Consider the following 12101-nt stretch of genomic DNA (forward strand, 5'->3'; position numbering starts at 1 on the left):
GATGTGCCCTTGAGCAAGGCACTTAACCCTAATTGCTCCTGTAAGTCGCTCTGGATAAGAGCGTCTGCTAAATGACCAATTATAATTATAAAAGATGGGGAGAGAGAAGGTACAAAGACCATAAAAGGAGACTTGGAGAGAGAATTAGAGAGAACAAGAAATGAGAGAATCAGAGAGAGCGTTTAGTCATTTAGCAGACGCTCTTATCCAGAGCGACTTACAGTTAGAGTGCATACATTTTCATACTGTTTCATTCTGTTGTTGTTGTTGGTCTCTGTGTTCTCTGAGTGTCATGTGACACTGTGGGCCCAGAGCAGGGGGCGTGTCTGGTATGCAGCCAGTCAGGAGAAGATTTACAGTAGGGGGCGGGGTTAGGGAGGGGTCAGAGGTCAACAGGAACAAGAGGTTCTGGAGGCCCCACAGGGAGAGGAAAAGGGGGGATTGAGTGGGATTTGGTTAAATGGCCATCTCTCTTCTGCTGATCTGTCTGTGTGTGTGGTCAGTAATTGAATAATGGCCTATTACAGGGTTCTTCAATTCCGGTCCTGGAGGGCCGAAACACTTGTTTTTTATTTCTACCTGGTAGTTAATTGCACTCACCTGGTGTCCCAGGTCTGAATTAGCCCCTGATTAGAAGGAGAGGATGAAAATCAGAGGTGTTTCGGCCCTCCAGGACCGGAATTGAAGAACCCTGGCCTATTATCTAGGGAGCCATGCTGGGGCTCTGTTTGTTGAGCTGAGTTCCCAGGCTTGAGTCCTGGTTGGACAATTGGGGCAGACTGGCTGCTAGAGAGAGAGAAACACAGACAGTCTGGCTACACTAGACAACTAGAGCAAGGTGTGGTCAAAACAGAATACAGAAAGCTATCTTTCTCATGTGTGTGGACTGGGCACACATGAGTGTATGAGGAGGTGGGAGTGGGTGAGTCAGATTAATAATAGAGAGAAAGATTGAAAGGGAAAGGGAGGGAGAGAGAGAGGGTAAAAATGAATCAGACTAGATGAGGAGAGGTGTTCTTTCCTGTCTGTGCTTTTTGTGTATGTGCTTGTGGGTGTGTGTAAGTGTTTTTCTGTGTGTGCTTTTGTCTAGGAGTGTATGTTTATCTCTTTGTGTATGAATCTGTGTGTGTACGTGCATTTGAGTGTGTGTACTGCGTTACTGTGTGTGTATCTATGTCAAGGATGTGCTGTACAGACAGACTGGCTGCAATCCTTGATGGATTGTATTGATTTTTTTCCTCTTCCTTTGAGCTGCAGGGGCTTACTGAGCAGAGAGAGAAGGGCTGGGAAACAATAAGGAACACATGAAGCAGCTATAACAAGGCCTGGCTGGTATAGACTCACTAGACAGACCTGGGTTCAAATACTATTTGAAGTCTTTAGTTTGCTTTAGCTTTCCTGGAGTGCCAGATGGGCGGGGGGGCTAGTAGTTTTGCGATTGTTCTATTGGTTCCTTTGAGCCATGCAATCTTAAATCGAGCCCAAGTCCAGGTCTGAGTCTAGACACACTCAATTCTTTCTCTATTGACCAGTCTGATAACACATGTTTTCTATGGAAAGAGAATACTTGAATTAAACATGACTGTCTTCATTCAAGTATTTCATACAGTAAGTATACAACCACACAAATTACGTTATCTCACAGGATAACCGGTAACAGAGAACTTATCTAGGACCAGTCTGAAGGTCGAAGTCCAGTCCTCCATTCTGTGCAGGTCAGTTGGCCATATTGTCTGACTGATTGACTGACATGTCATTATTGCATTGTTTCACTGCAGACCCGATCTGGCAATCAGGTGCATTTAAATAGGATTTTATTGACCTATAGCACTGTTGTTTGTATAAGGTAGAGCCCTGTGGTATTATTATGTGGGGAGTTGCTTAGAGAAGGAATGCTTCCACCATAGCAGCATGGCACCAGTGGCAGCTCCAAGACAAGGCACAGCAGGGCCAATGTCCATGCAGGGGCGTAGGACTAAATCACGTGGAAGGAGCTCCCCCTTGCGGTGTGTTTTGATATTGCCAACTCCATTTTGTTATTGGTGTGGTTCTTTGCCTTTACAATTCAATGTGATGACACTACGATGAGCTAAGAAGGAGGGTGGAGGGTGAAAAAGAGCAGAGTCATGGGGAGGGACAGAGCGAGGGAGAGACTCATCTGGCCTAAACGGACAGGAGGAGTCATCACCGGTCCAGGAATCCAAGACTCTCTCTCCCTCTTCACTTCCTCTCGCTCTCCATCAATCCCCCTTTCACTCACTCATTGTCACATTCTTTCTTTCATTCACTCATTGTCACACGGAATGAGTGAGCTGAAGTATTTCGCTTCCTCTCTTCTCCTCCTCCCTCTTACCTCCATCTGTTTTTCTCTCCTCTCCTTCATCTAAATCCATCATTCCCCAGCCATCCAGAGGGGTTTCCATGGTGACTAGGACAGTGAGACTTTACCAGCTCACTTCTTTAGAAATTATTGTTGACTCAACGTCGTCAATGTCTAAGCTTGTATGTGTTTGTGCATGCTTTTGGGTCAGAGTGAACTTGAGTCAGTTTCTCTGTGAGGGTGTGTAGTGTACTACTTTTGTGTCAGGTCAGAGTGAACTTGAGTGCATCAGATATGTATGATGGCATGTGCAGTATGAGTGTGGAATGCCGTAGTGTGTAGAACTGGGACACACTTGTCTTTTAGCACCTTTAGGTTCACGAATGCTGTTCCAGTGAATTTGTTTGACTAACATGCTTGTCTGAACAACATACTGTACCTGTGAATGTGTAGGGATTTAGATTGTTCATTTGCCAGCAGTCTTACACACGTCATCATGAATCACCCTTTATTTATCTGGGCAGGTTGAGGATGGATTCAAATTTTCCAAATAAATGTTTTACATGCATTGAAGTATGTGACTACGTCTTCACCAGAAGTTTTTAATTGAATATTATGACAGTGGTACCTCTTTCGGTAAACCCCACATACTCTCTCCATCTCCCGCCCCTCAGTCTCCCCCCAGTAAGAAGAGGAAGCTGGAGAAGTCTCGTAAGCCACTGTCCTTCATGCTGCTGCAGCCCACAGTGAAGGAGCTGCAGTCCCAGGCCTCCTCTATAGGCTGTCCCTCCAACCCCAGGCCTGTAGAGACCATCACTGCCTGGCTGGAGAAGACACTCAGTGACCTAAAGGTAAACACACACAGGGTTTTTTCAGGATAAAAAACGGGCTTAGTTGGTGGGCGTGGTCAACCCAGGCCAGTGGGCAAGAATTTTAAAGGCACCCATCTTGGCAGGGGAGAGCAAATTTTGCTGTTTTTAAAGCTGATTTCCTGCAATTCTACACATTTTGCCATGGAGCTGAGAAAATGTTGCGGTTTAAAAATGAATTTCCTGCAATTCTACGCATTTTTCCATGGCTTATGCTGTGTTATTATTAGTGCTGAGCGATTACTGCTTTTTGAGGTCTGTTTCAGCTCGATTATTTTAAAAAAATCACTGTTTTCAATTTAGATTATAAAAAATAAAAAAAACATTACATGCACAATGCATTATGTGGGTTGAATGCTATAACACAGAATAAAACAATTAATAAAAGTCCCATGATGGTAGTGACTGCCCATTACTGCTTAATCAATTATTAACCATAATTTATTCACATTACTTTAATAAAATAGTTTTGTTCTTGTGTATACAGTGAGGGAAAAAAGTATTTGATCCCCTGCTGATTTTGTACGTTTGCCCACTGACAAAGAAATGATTAGTCTATAATTTTAATGGTAGGTTTATTTGAACAGTGAGAGACAGAATAACAACAAAAGAATCCAGAAAAACGCATGTCAAAAATGTTAAAAATTGATTTGCATTTTAATGAGGGAAATAAGTATTTGACCCCCTCTCAATCAGAAAGATTTCTGGCTCCCAGGTGTCTTATACAGGTAACGAGCTGAGATTAGGAGCACACTCTTAAAGGGAGTGCTCCTAATCTCAGCTTGTTACCTGTACAAAAGACACCTGTCCACAGAAGCAATCAATCAATCAGATTCCAAACTCTCCACAATGGCCAAGACCATAGAGCTCTCCAAGAATGTCAGGGACAAGATTGTAGACCTACACAAGGCTGGAATGGGCTACAAGACCATCGCCAAGCAACTTGGTGAGAAGGTGACAACAGTTGGAGCGATTATTCGCAAATGGAAGAAACACAAAATAACTGTCAATCTCCCTCGGCCTGGGGCTCCATGCAAGATCTCACCTCGTGGAGTTGCAATGATCATGAGAACGCTGAGGAATCAGCCCAGAACTACACGGGAGGATCTTGTCAATGATCTCAAGGCAGCTGGGACCATAGTCACCAAGAAAACAATTGGTAACACACTACGCCGTGAAGGACTGAAATCCTGCAGCGCCCGCAAGGTCCTCCTGCTCAAGAAAGCACATATACAGGCCCGTCTGAAGTTTGCCAATTAACATCTGAATGATTCAGAGGAGAACTGGGTGAAAGTGTTGTGGTCAGATGAGACCAAAATCGAGCTCTTTGGCATCAACTCAACTCGCCATGTTTGGAGGAGGAGGATTGCTGCCTATGACCCCAAGAACACCATCCCCACCGTCAAAAATGGAGGTGGAAACATTATGCTTTGGGGGGGTTTTTCTGCTAAGGGGACAGGACAACTTCACCGCATCAAAGGGACGATGGACGGGGCCATGTACCGTCAAATCTTGGGTGAGTATTCCAGCATGACAATGACCCAAATCACATGGCCAAGGCAACAAAGGAGTGGCTCAAGAAGAAGCACATTAAGGTCCTGGAGTGGCCTAGCCAGTCTCCAGACCTTAATCCCATAGAAAATCTGTGGAGGGAGCTGAAGGTTCGAGTTGCCAAACGTCAGCCTCGAAAACCTTAATGACTTGGAGAAGATCTGCAAAGAGGAGTGGGACAAAATCCCTCCTGAGATGTGTGCAAACCTGGTGGCCAACTACAAGAAACGTCTGACCTCTGTGATTGCCAACAAGGGTTTTGCCACCAAGTACTAAGTAATGTTTTGCAGAGGGGTCAAATACTTATTTCCCTCATTAAAATGCAAATCAATTTATAAAAATTTTGACATACGTTTTTCTGAAATTTGTTGTTGTTATTCTGTCTCTCCCTGTTCAAATAAACCTACCATAAAAATTATAGACTGCTCATTTCTTTGTCAGTGGGCAAACGTACAAAATCAGCAGGGGATCAAATACTTTTTTCCCTCACTGTACCTATAAAAAGTCTACACCCTGTTGAACTTTTTTTTCACATTTTGTTGCGTTAAAGTGCGATTTAATACACTGTATATACAAAAGTATGTGGACACCCCTTCAAATTAGTGGATTCGGCTATTTCAGCCACACCCGTTGCTGACAGGTGTATAAAATTGAGCACACCGCCATGCAATCTCCATAGACAAACATTGGCAGTAGAATGGCCTTACTGAAAAGCTCAGTGATTTTCAACGTGGCACCGTCCTAGGATGCCACCTTTCCAACAAGTCAGTTTGTCAAATTTCTGCCCTGCTAGAGCTGCTCTGGTCAACTGTAAGTGCTGTTATTCTGAAGTGGAAACGTCTAGGAGCAACAACTGCTCAGCCATGAAGTGGTAGGCCACACAAGCTCACAGAACTGGCCTGCCGAGTGCTGAAGCACGTAGCGCGTAAAAATTGTCTGTCCTCAGTTGCAACACTTCCTACGGAGTTCCAAACTGCCTCTGGAAGCAACGTCAGCACAAGAACTGTTCGTCAGGAGCTTCATGAAATGGGTTTCCATGGCCGAGCAGCCGCACACAAGCCTAAGATCACCATGCGCAATGCCAAGCATCGGCTGGAGTGGTGTAAAGCTCACTGCCATTGGACTTTGAGGCAGTGGAAACGCGTTCTCTGGAGTGATGAATCACGCTTCACCATCTGGCAGTCCGACGGACGAATCTGGGTTTGGCGGATGCGAGGAAACACTACCTGCCCCAATGCATAGTGCCAGCTGTTAAGTTTGGTGGAGCAGGAATAATGGTCTGGTGCGGTTTTTCATGGTTCGGGCTAGGCTCCTTAGTTCCAGTGAAGGGAAATCTTAATGCTACTGCATACAGTGACATTCTAGATGATTCGGTGCATCCAACTTTGTGGCAACAGTTTGGGGAAGGCCTTTTCCTGTTTCAGCATGACAATGCCCTATGCACAAAGCGAGGTCCATACAGAAATGGTTTGTCGAGATCTGTGTGGAAGAACTTGACTGGCCTGCACAGAGCCCTGACCTCGACTCCATCGAACACCTTTGGGATGAATTGGAACACCGACTGTGAGCCAGGCCTAATCGCCCAACATCAGTGCCCGACCTCACTACTGCTCTTGTGGCTGAATGGAAACAAGTCCCTGCAGCAATGTTCCAACATCTAGTGGAAAGCCTTCTTAGAAGAGTGGAGGCTGTTATAGCAGCATAGGGGGGACCAACTCCATATTAATGCCCATGATTTTGGAATTAGATGTTTGACGAGCAGGTGTCCACATACTTTTGGTCATGTAGTTTATTTAATTGTAATTTTTTGTCAACAAGCTACACAAAATACTCTGTCAAAGTGGAAGAAAAAGTATATATTGTTCAATATTTGCACAAAATTCTTAGTTCTATCAAGGTGTTGGATCATGGCTAGACACCATTTTCAAGACTTGCTATAGATTTTCAAGCAGATTTAAGTCAAAAGTGTAACTTGCCCACTCAGGAACATTCACTGTCTTCTTGATAAGCAACTCCAGTGTTTCCTCTAGTGCTTAGCTCCATCCCGTTTCTTTTCATCCTGGAAAACTCCCCAGTCTTTGCCTATGTCAAGCATACCCATACCATGATGCAGCCACCACCATGCTTGAAAACAAGGAGGCAGTTACTCACTGATCTGTTGTTGGATTTGCCCCAAACATAAGGCTTTGCATTTAGGCCAAAAGGTGTGTTTTTGCCGTATTACTTTAGTGTCTTTTGCACACATGTTTTGGAATATTTTGTATTCTTCTTTTCACTCTGTCATTTAGGTCATTATTGTGAAGTCACTACAATGTTGATCCATCCTCAGTTTTCTCCCATCACAGCCATTGAACTCTGTAGCTGTTTTAAAATCACCAATGGCCTCATGGTGACATCCCTAAGCAGTTTCCTTCCTGTCCTTCAGTTCAAAAGGACGACTGCATCTTTGATGTGTCTGGGTGGTTTAATACATCATCCATAGCATAATTATTAACTTGACCATTCTTAAAGAGCCTTTCAATGTCTTATTTGTTATTGTTACCCATCTACCAATCACTGGCTTTCGAAAAGCTCCCTGGTCTTTGTAGTTTAATCTGTGCTTGATATTCAATACTTGACAGAGACCTTACAGATGTTGTTTGTATGGGGGACAGAGGAAGGGTTAGTCATAAAAAAAATGTCAACCCCTATTATTTCACACAGTGAGTCCATATAACTTGTGATTTGTTAAGCCAAATTTTACTTCTGAATTAATTTAGGCTTGCCTAAAACAAAAGGGGTGAATAGTTATGCAACGGCTATATTTTTTCACTTTGATCTACACAAAATACTCCATAACGTCAATGACAAAAAATTGCAAATAAATCTATTTCAATCCCACTTTGTAAAGCAACAAAATTTGAAAAAATATTCAAGGTGGTGTAGACTTTCTATAGGCATTATTACATTTGTTTTATTTGATGATTTTATTACATTCCACGTGACCATCTCATCTCTAAAGAGCTGCTGTCTGACAAAAATCACTATTTTAGTAGTACTTCAAAGTATATCAGGCATACTTTTATGACTGCTGAATACCAACTATCAGTCACTTAGATAATGTATTTTCAGGTAGAGATACCTCGAAGCAACTCCTCTCTATCCCTCAGCGATTCTCTCTCGCTGTGTCTACCCCACACTAACCTAATGTAGCAGGCATAAAAGAAACACAGCACACAGACCCCACAAGTAGGCACGTAATGGATTATGGTCATTGTAGTTAATTACCACATTTTCTGCACTAAACTATGTAGAATATTGGACTGTTGGAAACTACAGCTCCTTACTAACTCCCACAGTTCGGGCTTGATCTGAAAATGGAATTCAAATAATTGAATGGACATCGGTCAATTAGTTGTTAAAAAAATTAAATGTTTTGGTTAATCGCTCAGCACTAGTTCTAATGCTCAAACATAAGGAAATCAATTGGGCCCCAAAATACTCCTGAATCCGTCATTATTTGAATTTTAGATTCTCCCTGACTGTCTAGCTTATACAAAAAAAAAAATAGGTCCATTATCATTTCTACATACTTTTTAAATATGGTTTTAGTCGTTTTATATTTACACTGAAAATTATTTTCCATCCCGAAAAATATGTATTTTTCAAATACGTTTTTTTTATTACTGTTTGGACTTAGGCAGCCCGCCCAATACTTTTCTATGCAGAAAAAACCCTGACACATACAGCAATTACAAAAACACTCCGAAACACACATCACAAGTCCACACTCACTTAGGCACCACACACAGACAACTCCTTAAGCATTTACATGTACACAACTCATTCATGGACATACATACCTTACTGCAAACACACACCCTAACCCAGTTTCTCCAACAGAGGTATACAAATCATAGATTGTAGACTCAAAATACACAGCAACCGTGTCATCTGTGTTCTGCAGGTGCTGCACAAGCGTGTCCCTTGTGGGAGGAAGGAGCAGAGTCTGTTCGTGACGGCTGTGGAGAACACCTGGATCCACAGGAGACAGAGACGCAGAGACCAGGGCCGACACCTCAGAGAGCTGCCCAGAGCACCCCCCAGTGGTACTTCTACCACCCTTTCCTCAGCCACAGCCCAGCACTCCTCTACACACACCCCGGATAGCTCACACTCAGATTTACACACTCCCACAGCAGCACAGGGGCCAGGCAGTGTTCCACAGTCAGGGACCAACAGGGCCGATGGAGCCGACTCTCAGGGGGTCATCTGTGTCCCAGTAGAGAACAGTGGGACAGAGGAGGATGTCATCATGGAGTCTTCTCCTATCTCTACAACACCCAATACCACACTGGCACAGACCGCACTACCCACCACGACACAGAAACAGGAAACCACCCCACAGGAAGTACCTACTGAAACACAGGAAGAGGAAGTCAATGCCACTGGACAGGAAGTGATGCAGCCACAGAGCCCCAGCGCTGTACAACACTTCCTATTCAAGTGCTTGGTTTACGTGAAGGCTGAGGAGCAGGACGTTGCCGTGGAGATACACTGGGTGGAAGGCCAAAACAAGGACGTGATGAACCAACTGTGTACCTACCTGAAGAACACTCTGTTTAAATTGGTGGCCAAGCCACTGGGGATGTAATGGAACATTGTTGACCTGTAGTACTGGGTAATGTTCATTAAGCAGAAAATGGTACAGACAAACAGGCAGGGACTTGGGGAACATAACTTACCCGTATTGTTCTGTTTGTAGCAAGTGAATGTGTAAAATATACTTATTTGCTGATCCAGTACAGTTTCACTGCAAGTCTCCATGTCAAGGTTATAATGACTAGTTAATATTTTAGTTAATTAAAGTTTGATAAAAATAAAAAAAATACATTTATAAATGTATGTTTTAGTAACAAATTATGTGTATTTCCATGTTCAATCAGTGTTACACACAGGTGGTCTGGTCTATCCCAGACATTCATTTGTCTAGGATGCAGTTTCCATAAGCAGTCACAAGAGGGCAGTCCATAGCTGCAGCTCATCCACTTGTATCCTCCTGTTGATTTAAATACAGCTTTAACACATTCTGGGGAGACACTTCACCTTCATTAGTGGCCTGTCGTAGTATCACAATTAGAAAGTAATGCCAGCCAAATTAGACAGCCTTATGGACCTGATGAGTCGTTAATGAATGATCTTTGCCTACACACACTTTGGCTGGAACAATACCTCCTAGTAATGCAGGATGTCCAGTCTTTCCTGTGCCTGTACGTGCAATTGTCACGAGGTCGCGGCCGAACACACACTTCCTGAGCAGAGATTTAGTGAATACCAGGAACAGCCGCCCAGCAGTGGACCCAAAGTTTATTTGCCACGTGCACAGGATACAACTGGTTTTAAACACTACTGTGAAATTCTTACCATGAGGGCTCTTTCCCAACAATGCAGTGATTCAATCTCTCCCTTTCCCAGTCTGCCGTTCCCACATGCTTCAAGATGGCCACCATTGTTCCTGTACCCAAGACAGCAAAGGTAACTGAACTAAATGACTATCGCTCCGAAGCACTCACCTCTGTCATCATGAAGTGCTTTGAGAGACTAGTCAAGGATCATATCACCTCTACCTTACCTGTCACCCTAGACCCACTTCAATTTGCATACCGCCCCAATAGATCTACAGACGATGCAATCGCCATCACACTGCACACTGCCCTATCCCATCTGGACTAGAGGAATACCTATGTAAGAATGCTGTTCATTGACTATAGCTCAGCATTCAACACCATAGTATCCTCCAAGCTCATCATTAAGTTTGAGGCCCTGGGTCTGAACCCCGCCCTGTGCAACTGGGTCCTGGACTTCCTGACGGGCCGCCCGCAGGTGGTGAAGATAGGAAACAACCTCTCCACTTCGCTGATCCTCAACACTGGGGCCCCACAAGGGTGCGTGCTGAGCCCCCTCCTGTACTCCCTGTTCACCCATGACTGCGTGGCCACGCACGCCTCCAACTCAATCATCAAGTTTGCAGACGACAACAGTAGTAGGCTTGATTATCAACAATGACGAAGACCGCCTACAGGGAGGAGGTGACGGCTCTGGGAGTGTGGTGCCAGGAAAATAACCTCACTCAACGTCAACAAAACAAAGGAGATGATTGTGGACTTCAGGAAACAGCACCCCCCTATCCACATCGACGGGACCGCCGTGGAGAAGGTAGAAAGCTTCAAGTTCCTTGGCGTACACATCACTTACAAACTGAAATGGTCCACCCACACAGACAGTGTGGTGAAGAAGGCACAACAGAGCCTCTTCAACCTCAGGAGGCTGAAAAAATTGTGCTTGGCACCTAAAACTTTTACAGATGCACAATTGAGAGCATCCTGTCGGGCAGTATCACGGCCTGGTAAGGCTACTGCACCGCCCGCAACCGCAGGGCTCTCCAGAGGGTGGTGCAGTCTGCCGAACGCATTACTGGGGGCAAACTACCCGCCCTCCAAGACACCTATAGCACCCGATGTCACAGGAAGGCCAAAAAGATCAAGGACATCAACCACCCGAGCCACTGCCTGTTCACCCCGCTATCATCCAGAAGGCGAGTTCAGTACAGGTGCATCAAAGCTGGGACAGAGAGAATGAAAAACAGCTTCGATCAAGGCCATCAGACTGTTAAATAGCCATCACTAGCACATTAGAGGCTGCTGCTGCCTATTGAAATCACTGGCCACTTTAAGAAATGGAACACTAGTCACTTTAATAATGTTTACATATCTTGAATTAATCATCTCATATGTACAGTGGGGAGAACAAGTATTTGATACATCAGAAAAGCAGAACTTAATATTTGGTACAGAAACCTTTGTTTGCAATTACAGAGATCATACGTTTCCTGTAGGTCTTGACCAGGTTTGCACACACTGCAGCAGGGATTTTGGCCCACTCCTCCATACAGACCTTCTCCAGATCCTTCAGGTTTCGGGGCTGTTGCTGGGCAATACGGACTTTCAGCTCCCTCCAAAGATTTTCTATTGGGTTCAGGTCTGGAGACTGGCTAGGCCACTCCAGGACCTTGAGATGCTTCTTACGGAGCCACTCCTTAGTTGCCCTGTCTGTGTGTTTCAGGTCGTTGTCATGCTGGAAGACCCAGCCACGACCCATCTTCAATGCTCTTACTGAGGGAAGGAGGTTGTTGGCCAAGATCTCGCGATACATGGCCCCTTCCATCCTCCCCTCAATACGGTGCAGTCGTCCTGTCCCATTTGCAGAAAAGCATCCCCAAAGAATGATTTTTCCACCTCCATGCTTCACGGTTGGGATGGTGTTCTTGGGGTTGTACTCATCCTTCTTCTTCCTCCAAACACGGCGAGTGGAGTTTAGACCAA

General features: G+C 44.5%; 1 protein-coding gene across 2 annotated transcripts in view; it reads left to right on the forward strand.

Moving 5' to 3' along the window:
• The window catches only part of LOC311101256 (RNA N(6)-adenosine-methyltransferase mettl16-like), a 33173-nt gene extending 21556 nt beyond the window's left edge, over window positions 1-11617 (forward strand). For both annotated transcript variants that reach the window (XM_084142377.1, XM_084142376.1), the window contains exons 9-10: window positions 2995-3171; window positions 8687-11617. In XM_084142377.1, the coding sequence (XP_083998503.1) occupies window positions 2995-3171; window positions 8687-9373 (864 nt within the window). In that variant the 3' untranslated portion in view covers window positions 9374-11617. The remainder of the gene's footprint in view (window positions 1-2994; window positions 3172-8686) is intronic.
• Window positions 11618-12101: the final 484 nt, after the last annotated feature.

This window comes from Coregonus lavaretus, assembly GCF_964263955.1.
Source record: "Coregonus lavaretus genome assembly, chromosome: 26".
Lineage (NCBI taxonomy): Eukaryota > Metazoa > Chordata > Actinopteri > Salmoniformes > Salmonidae > Coregonus > Coregonus lavaretus.